At 40.2% G+C, this 14,560-nt stretch overlaps 1 protein-coding gene across 2 annotated transcripts in view; it reads left to right on the plus strand.

Annotated features, from left to right (window-relative positions):
* The window catches only part of ZNF385D (zinc finger protein 385D), a 464,447-nt gene that overhangs the window by 86,340 nt on the left and 363,547 nt on the right, over window positions 1–14,560 (plus strand). For both annotated transcript variants that reach the window (XM_076331202.1, XM_076331200.1), the window contains exon 2: window positions 5,867–6,145. In XM_076331202.1, the coding sequence (XP_076187317.1) occupies window positions 5,867–6,145 (279 nt within the window). The remainder of the gene's footprint in view (window positions 1–5,866; window positions 6,146–14,560) is intronic.

Here is a 14,560-nt window from a genome sequence, read left to right on the forward strand (position 1 = left end):
GTAAGCGTCCCTCTGCTCAAGAGAGAGGATATAGTGGATACACACCACGGGCCACCCTGTGGTTTTACCTATGTGACCATGGAGAGGACATGTGGAAGTGGGATGGAAAATCTACCTTGAGCCTAGAGGCACGCGTGTGTGAGTTGCGAGGAAAAACAATCACAAAAGGGAGTTCTTCCAGGAAAACTGCTGCTCCAGTCTCCAGTGGGCAGTCCCCCAGACAGAGTAGAAGGGCTGATTTTACTTCTGATCTTAATAAAGGGACTTTTGATTTACATTTACAAGAAGTGAGAAACTAATACTATGACCAGGACTAGAGGAGCCCTGCCTCCAGCCAGGTGGAGGAAAGGAACAATCGGGTTTACTGGACTGCGTGGATTCAGTGTGGGCCTGGCACATCAGACCCACTGGAGTATAAGGCTCTAGTGGGCACCAGTGCGCAGTGTACCCTAATGCCATCAAGCTGTAAAGGGGCAGAACCCATCTGTATTTCTGGAGTGACGGGGGGATCCCAACAGCTAACTGTATTGGAGGCTGAAGTGAGCCTAACTGGGAATGAGTGGCAAAAGCACCCCATTGTGACTGGCCCAGAGGCTCCGTGCATCCTTGGCATAGGCTACCTGATTGTGGTTTTTTGGAGAATGCATATTCCAAATTACAGTCTGATCGTAAACCCTCTCTATCAAGTGACCCGGAAGAAGAACAATTTCAAATGGGGCCCTGAGCAGTGACAAGCCTTTGAACAAATTAAAGAGGAGATAGTTCATGCAGTAGCCTGTGGGCCAGTCCGGGCAGGGCAAGATGTGAAAAATGTGCTCTACACCGCAGCCGGGGAGAATGGCCCCACCTGGAGCAGAAAGTACCAGGGGAGACTCGAGGTCAACCCCTAGGGTTTTGGAGTCGGAGATACAGAGGATCCGAGGCCCGCTATACTCCAACTGAAAAAGAGGTATTGGCAGCGTATGAAGGGGTTCGAGCTGCTTCGGAAGTGATTGGCACTGAATGGCTGGAAACATATCCCGTGCCCCATGCCACCGCCCGGAACACTATCCTGGGCCTTGAAAAGCAAGTCCTGTGGCGACATGGCACCCCAGAAAGAATGGAGTCAGACAACAGGACTCATTTCTGAAACAACCTCATAGACACCTGGGCCAAAGAGCACGGCATTGAGTGGGTGTATCACATCCCCCATCATGCACCAGCCTCCGGGAAAATCGAACAATGCAATGGACTGTTAAAGACTATGCTGAGAGCAATGGGTGGTGGGACGTTCAAACATTGGGACACACATTTAGCAAAAGCCACCTGGTTAGTCAACACTCGGGGATCTGCCAAGTGAGCTGGCCCTGCCCAGTCAGAACTTTTACGTACTGTAGATGGGAATAAAGTCCCTGTAGTGCACATAAAAAATACGCTGGGGAAGACAGTCTGGGTTACTCCTGCCTCGGGCAAAGGCAAACCCATCCATGGAATTGCTTTTGCTGAAGGACCTAGGTGCACTTGGTGGGTGATGTGGGAAGATGGGGAAGTCCGATGTGTACCTCAAGGGGATTTGATTTTGGGTGAGAATAGCCAGTGAGTTAAATTGTATGATATTAATTACTATGTAATACTGTATATCATCACTCCTGTGGTGGCTCTATGCCATATCAACGGTATTACAGCAAGAATCACTTAGATTAATGAAGAATGAACTTTGATAAAACTGAGCAAAGTGCAGCAATGATGGGACCAAAACTGGCTTCAGCATGCAAAAAATCGAACACCACACACCATCTCTCCTGCCCTGAAGGACTGTTATGACAGATGGAGCCCAAAGTCATGGACTAAATGAACTCAATAAAGTTGAGTTCATAGGGATGGCCCATAGACTAAGGGAATGATATCTGTGTGCGTATATCAAAAGACAGGAAAAGTGGTGGTGATTAATCGGAATGTATTGGAAAGTGTGGGGACCTGGGCATGGCGTAGAGGGTATAGAATAAGGGGTGGATACTGTCCTGGTTTTGGCTGGGATAGAGTTAATTTTCTTCCTAGCAGCTGGTACAGTGCTGTGTTTTGGATTTAGGATGAGAACAATGTTGATAACCCACCGATGCTTTAGTTGTTGCTGAGCAGTGCTTACACTAGTCAAGGGCTTTTCAGCTTCTCATGCCCTGCCAGTGAGAAGCTGGGAGGGGGCACAGCCAGGACAGCTGACCCGAACTGGCCAAAAGGATATTCCATACTATGTGACGTCATGCTCAGTATGTAAACTGGGGGGAGTTGGCCTTGGGGGGGGGGGTGGTGACCGCTGCTTGGGGACTGGCTGGGCATTGGTCGGCGGGTGGTGAGCAATTGCATTGTGCATCACTTATTTTGTATATTCTTTTTTCCTTATTCTTATTATTATTTTCCCTTCCTTTTCTGTCCTATTAAACTGTCTTTATCTCAATCCCCAAATTTCGCCCCCCCCCCCCCCCCCCCCGATTCTCTGTCCTGTCCCACTGGGGCAGGAGGAGTGAGCGAACGGCTGTGTGGTGTTTAACTGCCTGTCGGGTTAAACCACAACAAGCTCTCCTTGGAGTGAACAATATCTCCAGCAAACTCCAGAAGGCTGAGAGGTTGATGGATTGCTGCTGCTTCCTCAGGAGAAACCTCCTCCTTCCATTAGGAGAAATATGCTGTAGATCTGCTGTAGAAAAACCTCAGGTTTTCTGCTAAGCTTCTACAGTCTCATAATGTCTTACGGGATGGTTGTGATTTGTCTGTAAAAGTTCTTATCATCACTGTTGGTATAATAGGTTTGATTTTAATAAATAACTACTTTTATGCTGCTTCTTTTGCTCTTTAATTTTGCTTTGGAATAAATTGTTTAGCCTGCTTTCTCATCTCTTGCTTTAGACAGCTAAAATCCTAGGTAACAGAGTTGACTATACACAAAAGCTGAAATAGTAATACTGACTGAACTAGTTGAGTGAGGTTTTAATCTACAGCAAGTGTAGAGCTCCTCTCAGAACTGGGTCTGTACTTTCTTAAATGAAATAGGGTTTAGTTAGCATAAAACAACACAATACTAATTAGATAGCAAGCAAATCTGAAAACTGAGATTGAAACTTTTGAATATTGATAGGTTTTAGATTTGCATCTTTAGATAAATTTGTCTTTCTGATTTGAGTGGAAAGCAGTAAATGTGTTTTAATCCTTGGGAGGGCCGGCAAAACATTTAGCTGATAAAATTTACAATATTTGAAGCTTTCTCAAGAATTATTTGGAGCATTTTGATGTAATCAGACCCAAATCTGAAGGCTTTTTTAGACTTATTTTTAGATGCTGAACCTTGTCTGAATCTGGGATTAAAGGTATCTGTAACCCATTTTCTTGTGTTGCTGCAATCATCTTTTTTGTCTCTAGGTTGACTGATTTGTTAGTTAAGAGACCAAATAGTATCATTGTATTTAAGGCTGCAGTAATTTTGTCACTCAAAGTACCGATTAGATTTTTTGGCTAGACCTTCATTTATTCACTAAGTCTGGGAGAACAAGCAATTTAAAGATTTATATGCTATATAAAGGTCTCACCAAGATGCTAAGTTTGGTGTAACATTTTGCACTCCTTGAATAACAAATTAGGTTTGCAGTGCACAGAGCACTTCTTCACCTGCGCCATTTCTGCTCACCTTTAATCACAGAAGCTCATGTTTACATTGTTTTCACTTGAAGTTCTGCAGATGGGATTATCTTCTCATTTCTGTAGTTGTTACAGTTTGGTATTAGCTGAATATAAGTTGACTATCCTTGAATTATAATCCTGGGAGGTTAAGATAAGAAACTAATAGAAGATGTTTATTATTTGTCTTTGAACTATTTTGAATCAGACAAGTTATGAAATGATTAGACTTGGGCTTGAAAGCATTCACAGGAAGTGGAGAGGGGATGACTAGGCATTGCTAATAAATAATAAACTCAAGGGTGAGGTCTATGCATTTAAGCTTAGCTGACTAAAATATAGGGGGTTTATTTTTTCTTCTGTTAATTGCAACACACCAAATTATATAAATATGGGAAACAGAGACTAACTCTCCTCCCCCCCCCCTTTTTTTTCCCAACTTGAAAAATGCATCTTGCATTTCTAAGTGCTAAAACAGCTAAGAATTTGTAGTGATTAGTCAAATGCAACATTTGAATGTAGGAGTGTATGTAATGGAATGTAACAGTAGCTTGTCATTCACATAGAGTTTAACTGACCTATTGTATATTTTATATTAAAAAAATCAAAATGTGATACTTATAGATTTAATCCTAGAAGGGATTATAAAAATATTTCTGCTGTAATAACTACTTGTATTTCTATGGTGGATTGACCTTGGCTGGCTGCCAGACCCCCACCCAGCTGCTCTCTCACTCCCTTTCCACACCAGGACAGGGTGGGGGAAATAAGATGAAAAAGTTCGTGGGTTGAGATAAAGATAGGGAGAGCACTTGCTGGTTACTGTCATGGGCAAAATAGATTCAACTTGAGGAAAATTAATTTAATTTATTGCCAATTAAAATAGAGTAGGATGGTGAGAAACAAAGGCAAAACACTAAAACACTTTGCCCCTCTGTCCCTCCTTCTTCCCAGACTTAACTTCACTCCTGGCTCTTCTACACTACCCTCCCATCCCTGAGCGGTGCAGGGGGATGGGGATTGGGGGTTGTGGTCAGTCCGTGTCACTTCATCTCTGCTGCACCTTCTTCCTCACACTCTTCCCCTGCTCCAGTGTGGGGTCCCTCCCATGGGACAGTCCTTCATGAACTGCTCCAGTGGGAGCCCTTCCCATGGGCTGCAATTCTTGAAAAAGTGCTCCAGCATGGGTACTTTCCATGGGATACAGTCCTTCAGGAAAGGACTGCTCCAGCGTGGGTCCCCCATGGGGTCACAGGTCTTGCCAGAAAACCTGCTCCTGCATGGGCTCCTCTCCACGGACCGTAGCCCCTGCAGGGAGCCTGCTCCTGCATGGGCTCTCCATGGGCTGCAGCTTCCTTCAGGGCATGTCTACCTGCTCTGGCCTGGGGTTCTCCATGGGCTGCAGGGTGTATATCTGCTCCACCGTGGTCCTCTGTGGGCTGCAGGGAGACAACCTGTGTCACCATGGTCTTCTCCATGGGCTGCAGGGGAATCTCTGCTCCAGTGCCTGGAGTACCCCCCCCCGCCTTCTTTTCCACTGTCTACAGGGCTTTCTCTCACATTTTTTCAGCTGCTGCACAGTGTTTTTACCCTTTCTTAAATATGTTATCACAGAGGTGCCACACCCATGGCTGATGGGCTCAGCTTTGGGCATTGGTGGGTCAGTTTCCGAGCCGCCTGGAACTGGCTGTCCCTAGCACGGGACAGTCCTTGGCCTCCTTAGAGAGGCCCCCTGCAGCCCCCACTGCCAGCACCTGGGCACCTGCATCCAATACAGTTTCCCACTGAAGGTGACAGTTAAGATGTCATGAGCTTCATCTAGACTTTGAGATTTCTCACTTAGCATTTGTAAGGTTGCTTTTTATAGGATAATTCTTAAATAAAGTAAACTAACCAAGGAATAAGATAGAAATAATTAAAAAAAAAAAATTAAAAAAAACCCCACCCTGTGACAGGTTGGTTCCAGTGATAGATTTAATAATACCCCATAACATTTAAAGACATTCACCTGAGTGGCTGTGAAGTTACTCAAGTTACACAGCAGAACTAAAAAACATGAACAGAAAGTAAAACACGTGCTGAAATGTAGTATTAAAATATGAAAATGCAAAGCACCTGCCTTTTGCTGGTTTGCAGATGTAGAAATCTTGTGTATATGACTTTGTATTACTCATCAATTTTCCCTCTTATGGTTTGGTTTTTTTTTTCCCTCCCCCAGAAAATATGAAGAAGCCCTGGAGCCCTGATTTACCAGTTGATAACCACTCATACAATTCAGATTTCACATCTGCACCAGACAGGGAAGGTGAGAAAGAATTAGCACCCGATGGCACTGAAGAAAAGAAGGAAAGAGAAAAGAAACACACCAATTTCACTTTGTGTAATGTTTGTAACATTCAGCTGAACTCTGCTGCTCAGGCACAAATCCACTACAATGGCAAATCCCATCAGAAGAGGTTAAAACAGCTCAGCAATGGAAATCTCAAAAGTGATAATGGTAAGCATTAAAATGTATATACCTTTTCCCATGTTTTGATCTGAAAATTGCAGCAATGTGCAGTAATGTCAATATATATGAGCCTAAGCATTTTTTTTTTTATTCCACCAACAAATCCTTTGAAGTTAAGGCAAAGGCTCTTGGTGACTTCAGAGTGCTTGAGGTTATCCCTAGCATGAGCATCTGGCAAATAGCTAAAGGTATACTGTTTGTGTTGTTACAAGTGTTTTCGTTTTATATTTTGTTTACATGGTGATGTTGATTCAGATTCTATCTCATTCCATTTGCATTTTGATGTTTTTCAATATAATCGGTGATATTCCGTGTTTCAGTCTACTAGAAAGGTTATACTTGTTAAGGGTATGTTTGTTTTTAATGAATGTAAGGCGGTTGCAAAATAAATTGAAACAAATACATTACACAGAACAAATACATTCCCAAACTCATTTCACTTCAGTTTGCTTATTCAGGGTTCAACCCATAGCTAGCATAAGTCTGTTTAAAAATCATGACTGAAGTCAAACAGAGATGGAACAAAGGTTATTTTGATTTTAATTGATTTCATTGACAGCTTTGGGAAAAGCATTTTATAGTAGGTGGCATGTTTTCCTATCATCAGAGTGAATTGTACGCCTCAAACAAAAACATGTTTGTGGCTTTATGTACAAAAGTAGATTGGATAACAGAGGCAAACGATGGTCCCTGACAAGAAAAAACAGATTACTATGTTATAACTTTCTCAATTTCTCAACAGGTAGTACTCAACTTTGCTGTACTATGGGTAGAGTTGTACTGTATTGTTCTATCTGCTTCTATGCACCATGTCACAGAAATGATGGTCTTAATATGACGTACTTAGGACTTTCAGACTTTCTTTCTTCAGACCACACACATTGCTTAATATTTTGTGCCATGAGTTGCTTCCTGCCCCATCTGCAGAAGGATATGCAGAACACTAATCCTTAGATAGGACTGAAGAGGTACTTTAATAATCTGTGGTTTGTCCTGGCTTTAAGAGTTGGGAATAATATGGGTGTTTTGCTGAATTGTGTTGGATGTGAGTGCTTTGCTGTGTACAAGGTGTTGCTCATTTCCTTAGAACAAAACAATAAAACAAACAAAAAAACCCCATAATGCTGAGCAACACAAATCATTTTGTCTTTAAGTGGCAGGACTATAACGTTTGGCACTGTTCATAGTTCAGGCTTAGGAAGAATACCACTACCGTTAGTAGGAGCTGTGAAAACGCATAAAGAAAGATTGATTTCCTAATTGATTAAAAGTGCAATATGGTTATCCACAAATGCATTCTTTCTATAACCAAATAAACACAGTCTAATGTTATTGCTATCTTCAGTTAAGGTAAAATTATGTTATTGTTATTATTAGCACAACAATTTTGCTAATGATAGAAAGTGTTTTTCTGCAGTTCACTTTTCTGCTTTAATTCATGGTAATGAAAGAATTGGTAATTAAGCAATGCTGAAATTAGTGTCAAAGGGCTTCAATTGTGCTTCAACAGTTATATTCTAGAGAGGATCATAGTAATAGTATAGTGGCATGTTTCTTATTTCCTCCTTAAAAGTATCCCTATGTTGCGTGTAGCTGCATCCATTTGTAGTCAGGAAATAGCTGATTGACTATCTAGCTCTTTGTTTCAAAGTGCAGTTATTTTGGAGGGTTGCCTGAAACTTGAGGCTTTTCAAATCTGGCAGATCTTTGAGTATCATCAAAAGCAGCGCTCCACTGAGAGAATAACGTAGGAAAGAGCATAAGGAAGTGATTTTCCCATGTCACCAAACTTTGAGATTTCATTTTTTTTTAAACTGAACATTATGAATGAAATAGAGACCAATATTAAATATTTCTTGCTAAAAGTTAGAACTGAATTAGAACTGAATGTTTGAGTAACCACCCTCCCTGCACTTTCAACAGAGACCCTATTTGAGATCCGTTTTCTAAGTCAAGTAGAAATTGGAACCTGACAGACCTTCCACAATAGCAGGTTTTGTCAAAACTGGTGTATCTGAAATATGGGCAGTGTTTTTCGGATGAATGATTGTTTTGTTGATGAGACCTTAGCAAGCTCAAGTGACATATGACCATGACTGAAAAAAATTCTGACTTGACCCTTTCAGTTTATCATGTGCACACAAATGACGCTTTTTGAAGGTCACTGATGTTACTGAAGTAACTGTTAAACATGCATAGTACTGTTTATTCAATGATGTCAGTAGGTTGCTTTATTTATGAGAATGGTATTTCTTGTGTAGAAGTCTAATTGTCACAGAAGATAGCTGTTACGCTCAATGTCCAGGTTAATGGTCTAATCATTCCTGAGACTAAATTCTGCTGTAAATTTAAACGAAGCAAAGGCTCTGCTTTATGAGATTGTCTTCTAAGGCTTTGTCATCAATAGTTATTCATTATATCTCAAGTTGAATGAGTGAAGCACTTGCACTACACACAGGAAAACCCCATTTCCAAATACAGAGATTCACGGACTGTACGATGGGTTGTATATGCGTTTGCAAAGTTGCGTGCTCACTTGGAACTAACGCACGTGGAAAGGTTGGGAAAAATATTGGAATGGTGACTTCTCCTTGTTTTGTTTCATCTCTGAATTATTCCTACAAAGCAGGACAGGTTTGTGTGTTTTATATCACGAGGGGTAATAGAAATGGAGGATTTATTTATATGAAGCAACAGCCCATGTCTTGTTCCCAAACAATTTGCAATGGACTGCTGAACAGAGGTAGGGTTCAGCTGTATTAGCATTTGACTGTGTAATTAAAGCTGTCACACTATAGTCATAATCTTCAAACTGTGTGAAGTAGCTTTTATCTGCTGGACATAAATAACAGAGCACGTTACTATACTCAAATATCTCTGTGTAATCTCATAAGGTAAGTTGCTTAAGCACAAAGCCTGTTAACCTCTGCAAATATACAATTAAGAAATAATGTGCATTGTGGGGTTAAAAGCAGCATTTCTTTGCTACTGTATTGGTATCTGTACTGAATTTGAATAGCTCACCAGATTTACTCTAAAAAGTTTTGCTAGTTGCTTATCTGTCAGCTTGGCAGTTTTACAATATGATATCCACTTGGTGCTTTCCTGGGGCAGAGCAGCCTCAGAACAGCAGACTGTGCAGAGTCACAAAAATGATGTGAACCCATTGTTTCTTGTGTCATTACTTGGTACAGTGATTTGTGATGACTTAACAGGACATGGTGAGACATCAGCACTTCTGTTACTGAACTGTATGTGCTTGGGAGTAACACAATTTTCCGTGTTCCTTCCTCTGAATAATTGCCTTTTATGTCACATAAAAAGATTTCTCACACTTTGCTCATTACACCCTATAATATATTCTTCTTGTTGGTGATTTTTTTGCCTTTCTGCTCTCCTACATGCAGTAGCAAGGTGACAAACAAGTCAGCGGAGATTTTGACTAAGTTTTGGAATTAAGAGGGCAAAATGCATTTCCCATCTGGTCTGCCAACATTGCACCACTTCTCACAAAACCATCCTGGATGCTGTGGGAAGAGGTGACCTCTTGTGGGAAATCGTTTATTCTGACCAGCAGGAGTAAGACTCACGTTTCTACTGACAGAATGGAAAAATAGCTGTGGATGCAAATGTATAGCAGTACCAGTGAGAAAGCTGATATTACTAAGATTTTATGTAAACCAGAATTTCTCCTGTGCTTCCTTTTGTGTAAATTGCTGAATCATCATGAGTGAATGAGGCATGCTTAGGACAAAAACTAAAACTGCTTTCCTCTGCAATAATTTCTACAATACATGAGATAACAAGTGGAAAAATAATGCAAGAGCTGAGAAGTGCCCCAAAATTCATAGAACTCAGTTTAAAAATTGATTTCTGAAACATTATTATTTTGAAACACAGGAGCCAGTGAGGCATTTGGCAGTAGTTTCTATATCTAGCTCTCTGAATTCATAACCCAGACAAAAGACTATCCAGTTTAGAAAGTTTTATTTACTTTCTTTTAAGCTAAACCTGCCTACAACTTTTTTCAGCGAAATTTCATCTTAGTAAAATTTTATTGTACTGTGAGCAAGGACAGTGAGTGCATGGAAGAAAGAAAGGGAAAAGATCAGAATTAAATATCCATTTTTTTATCCCTTGATAATTGCAAAAAGGAAGTCTCTTAATTCGGCACTAGATATTACTTAAGAATGAATGACCATTTGATTGTTACAGTTGTACTGAAATATACGCTAAAATATGAGCAAAATCTGTTTCACACATTTTTTTTTTTCCCCAGCTGTATTTGGTGGTTGAATGTAGTTTCCCCACAACAACTCTTGAGATGACAATTCCATAATATCTACGCAGTAAACTTTTGCACACTGGTCAGAGAAAATATTTAATCTTTTACAACTTTTTTTTTTTGCATCTAAATCCTGACTTTTTACAGTCCTGCAGGTAGGAAATCCAGAAGATTGACCTAAACCACTTGAAGAGTCTCCTTCCTAGAACTTTTCTGTTGCCGGTTCTTTTCTAGTTCTGTGCTGCTGCTGCGCTTTACACCTCTGCTGTCATGTTTTTTTGATCATGAAAACTGGCAGCTTTGGGGCAAACGGAATCTTACTTTAAGGTGGTAAACTACCAAGCTACGGCTTTCAGGGAAATGGTGTCGCCTGCTCTTTTCATTGCATTAGTCCTCCTTTCAGAGAAAGAGGATTGGATAGGGCATTGAAGGATGGAGGAAATCTTCAGACAAAGTATATTCTCCTTCAGAGAAGGGGATTTTCTGTTAGTTTCCTGGGAAACAAGTATTGGCAGATCAGCCTGAGATGTCTCTGGAAGTCATGTCTCTAGCAGCGACCTGTAACAGGTTCTTCTCAAAATAAAGCAAGAAATTGCACCATAACAACTATTTTACTGTTTTGTGGTTGCAAACTTTTTTTTTTTAATGTCCTCACGTAGAGCCTTGTGGCCAGTTAACAGTAAATCCAATATGAGTTATCCTCTGGTTTTAAGCCTCTAGTTTGTGGGTCATAGATGTCAGTATTTTGTAAAGAAGCACAGCAGGTGCCTTCTGGGTGGTCTGTAATACCTCCCAAATGTCAAAGCTGGAGATCTCTGGACAAGTAGGACTGGCTGAGGGCAGTGTGTTGTCACTTCCACTGCTCCCAGATGTAAATCTTTCTTCTTATTCCAAAGCACTTCGCTGTTTTCATCATGTTCCTATTCCAGTTAGTGACCTATTAACATAGTTTCTACTTTTACGAGCACTTTTGCCAGCAAGATATGCTTTTAAAACACTGCTTGTGTTTGCAGATTTTTTTTTAATTATATTCAGAAATGTAATATCCACCATATATGACATCATAGTTCAGCACAATGTTTTATCACAAGGTAACTTGTGTATCATTGAATGAATTAAGCTTAAGAAAAAGCCAGCTCACACCAGCCACAAGCATGATGTTCGTATTTCCCCTAATAAGCACAGTAGGATCCACTTGGCTTTGTGAGTATACAAAAAATGATGGATGGATGGTAATTGCGGACAAACTCTTTACATGTGTGCAAATAGCCATTGTAGACTTGCTATTGTTAGCTGACTGCTACCTATTACATATAAATACAAAGGGACATTACTAAATTTTAATACAGACCAATCATAGGTAAACTCTAGCATTGTAACAAGTTGTGGGGAGGCTGGGGAGAAAGTTTCATGAATGCATCTGGAATAACTTCAATAATGCCATGCAGTCACAAAGGTAACATGTATTTTAGCAATCCCCAAAACGTTCTTTCGGATTCGGGGAGGAGAAAATTTTTATGTACTGTATCTGGTAGTTGGTCTACTGAATAGCATGACAGAATGAAAAAAAAAATTATAGGACCTTAGAAAACCGTGCTTATTAATTATGATTAATTCTTCGGAAGCTGGGGGATAAGGAGAAATTTATGGCTAAATATGCTTAAAGTATTTTTGGAGTTCCTAATTGTTCATCAAGTGCACTTAAGAATGTGCTTATGTCCTTTGTTGAAGTACGGTTTCGATCCCAACTGGCAAATTCCTTTCTTTTCTACCGTCTTAGGTTACAACTGAATAAAACCTGCTGTGGCAGTTTATTATGAATCAAACCATTTAAGGTATATGAAGAGTCTCAACCATCAAGAACATCTGCCCAGCGTCTAAACAAGCCTCTAACTGCAGGTTGAAAAAGTTACAAAGAATTGGGTTTGTTCTGGTTTTCTGCCTGAATATAAGACTGTACAGGTTCTCTTTTAATATCCCCAGCTGCATAGAGTGCCCTCCTTTTGGGTACCGTCTCCAAAGCAAGGTGCTTAGCAAGTTGTCTCCATCCATAGGACATGGATGTTTGTCCATGAGAAATTCTACCACAGTGTCGGACAGCTGAAACAAGTTCAGAAATGGGTCATTACTTTGCTGCCTTCTAGCAAGCCTGGGTAGGGTTTCTGATTGCTATGCTACAGCAGTGGGGGCTGAGGTACTTAAAGGTGTCTTCAACAGCACACAAAGGCTGCCCTTATATGCAGGTTAGAGGGTGAAAATCTTCACCCACTGTGTGCCTGCTTGCTCCGTTTAATCCTCTTCCATACTCACGGTTCTGTCTCTGTATGTTCCAAACGTTGTTGTTCTCACAGTTCGCTTGTCCTTTTTAGACATTTACGGCCTCAGGTCTTCAGGACTTTATGTTGCTCCTTAGGTGTACCACACTTTTTCTTCTATGTTGAAAAATAACTGCCCTTTTAGTGCTCAAATCTGTGCTTAAAATACTCTTGCGAAAAGCAGGAAAGCTAACTGTCATCTTGCTCTCTTTGCACATCTGCTTAACATCAACATAGCCTCCTCCTAATCACTTTTGCTTTGGTTTTGGTTTTTTTCTTCTTTTCTTTTTTTTTTTTTTTTCCCCCTTCTGTATGGCTTCAAGCTAGAACCTGCCATACACCGTATTTATCTGAACTGGTTTGTCTCTCCGTTTTAAAGTTAATACTGTCTTAGGTAAGTGTTGTCTTAATGTTTTATGCTGTAGCAGGAATATTGATGAGCAATACTAAATGAGCTGTATAAGGTTCAGTTAATCTGGGAGCAATCTGTGTCCGTCTGTGTTGTTTCTGAACTGTGCTGAGATGTCGGTCTGCCATTCTTTGCTTCTCCCTGAGTGTGGCACCAGTCTCATTTCTGAGAACGCTGGCATTTGATCTCTGCTTGCATATACAGCTAACAAACTGTTGAAACCTGTTTTGCAGGATCTCCATTTAGTTCTGCTTATATCACTAGGTCCAATATAGATTATGATGACCATGGCTTCCTTCCAGACCTTCTCAGTAACTTGTCTTCTTTTAGTATGATGGGTTTTTTTTTCTGCACTGGCATCTGTTAGGCAACAAATCTTCTGTGAGTCATGACAACACACTGAGTTTATCAACATTTCCCAGTATTAATTTCCCGAGAGCTAGCTTTTCCCATATTCAGTTATTTTTCTTACTTCAAATATAGGTCTGTATTCCTCAATGAGGCTGTAAAAGGATAATTTTGTACCTCTCATGGCATTATTTTTTTTAATTTTTAGGATATCACAGAATTTAAGCAGAATTTTTGAGTTATATCTGAGTAGAAGAAAAATAAAGCAGATATCATCATGTGACACACATTTCAGTAATGCTGACTTTTTCTTATTAATGGCTTTTTATTCCTCTTATGCAAAATATACTGTCTTCCTGATAGTCATGTCACTGAAATCTTTAGTTAATTTTTTATCCTCTGACATGTTTCACAGTAGGGGGAGATATATCTCAGTATCAGAGTTTTAGGACCAGCTCCAATGAAATTAATTACAAACTCCTGTTGATTTCAAGAGAAGGAGGCAAGTTCCTCACTCTATTGAGGAACTTAATGTTATCGCACATTTGTGGCAGTTCAGTTTACATCATCGAGGAAGCACCAGTTCTAATCTACAGTTCTCACTGCTACTGTGGGACTGAGTTAATCTGTATGATGTCTTTCCTTTGTTTCTCATATTAATGCTTATAGGTTAGCCTGGCTGGAGTCCTCATGTAGACAGCATTGTAGATATATAGACATAATCAAGACTTCCCCCCCAGTTTTTCCATATATATGAAATTAGAGATCTGGAAAGATATACTAATTGTAAGCAAAGCAGCTCACTTACTAAACTAATTCTTCATTCTGTAATCAAAATTAAAATTCTTCTCTAGGCACTTTATGTCAGGGTAATATGTCTTTAAATGCAAGCCTCCCTAGTGGGGATGGTATATAATTTATTATATGGAATATAACATGCGTGTGACTTTTTGACTATAAAAGTAGTATTGAATGTTTCTTTTTACAGGCTTTAGCAGCATAACAACTATTAAGACTAGAACCAAAACCAAGATATAGTCTCCCTC

This window comes from Aptenodytes patagonicus, chromosome 2 (genome assembly GCF_965638725.1).
Source record: "Aptenodytes patagonicus chromosome 2, bAptPat1.pri.cur, whole genome shotgun sequence".
NCBI lineage: Eukaryota > Metazoa > Chordata > Aves > Sphenisciformes > Spheniscidae > Aptenodytes > Aptenodytes patagonicus.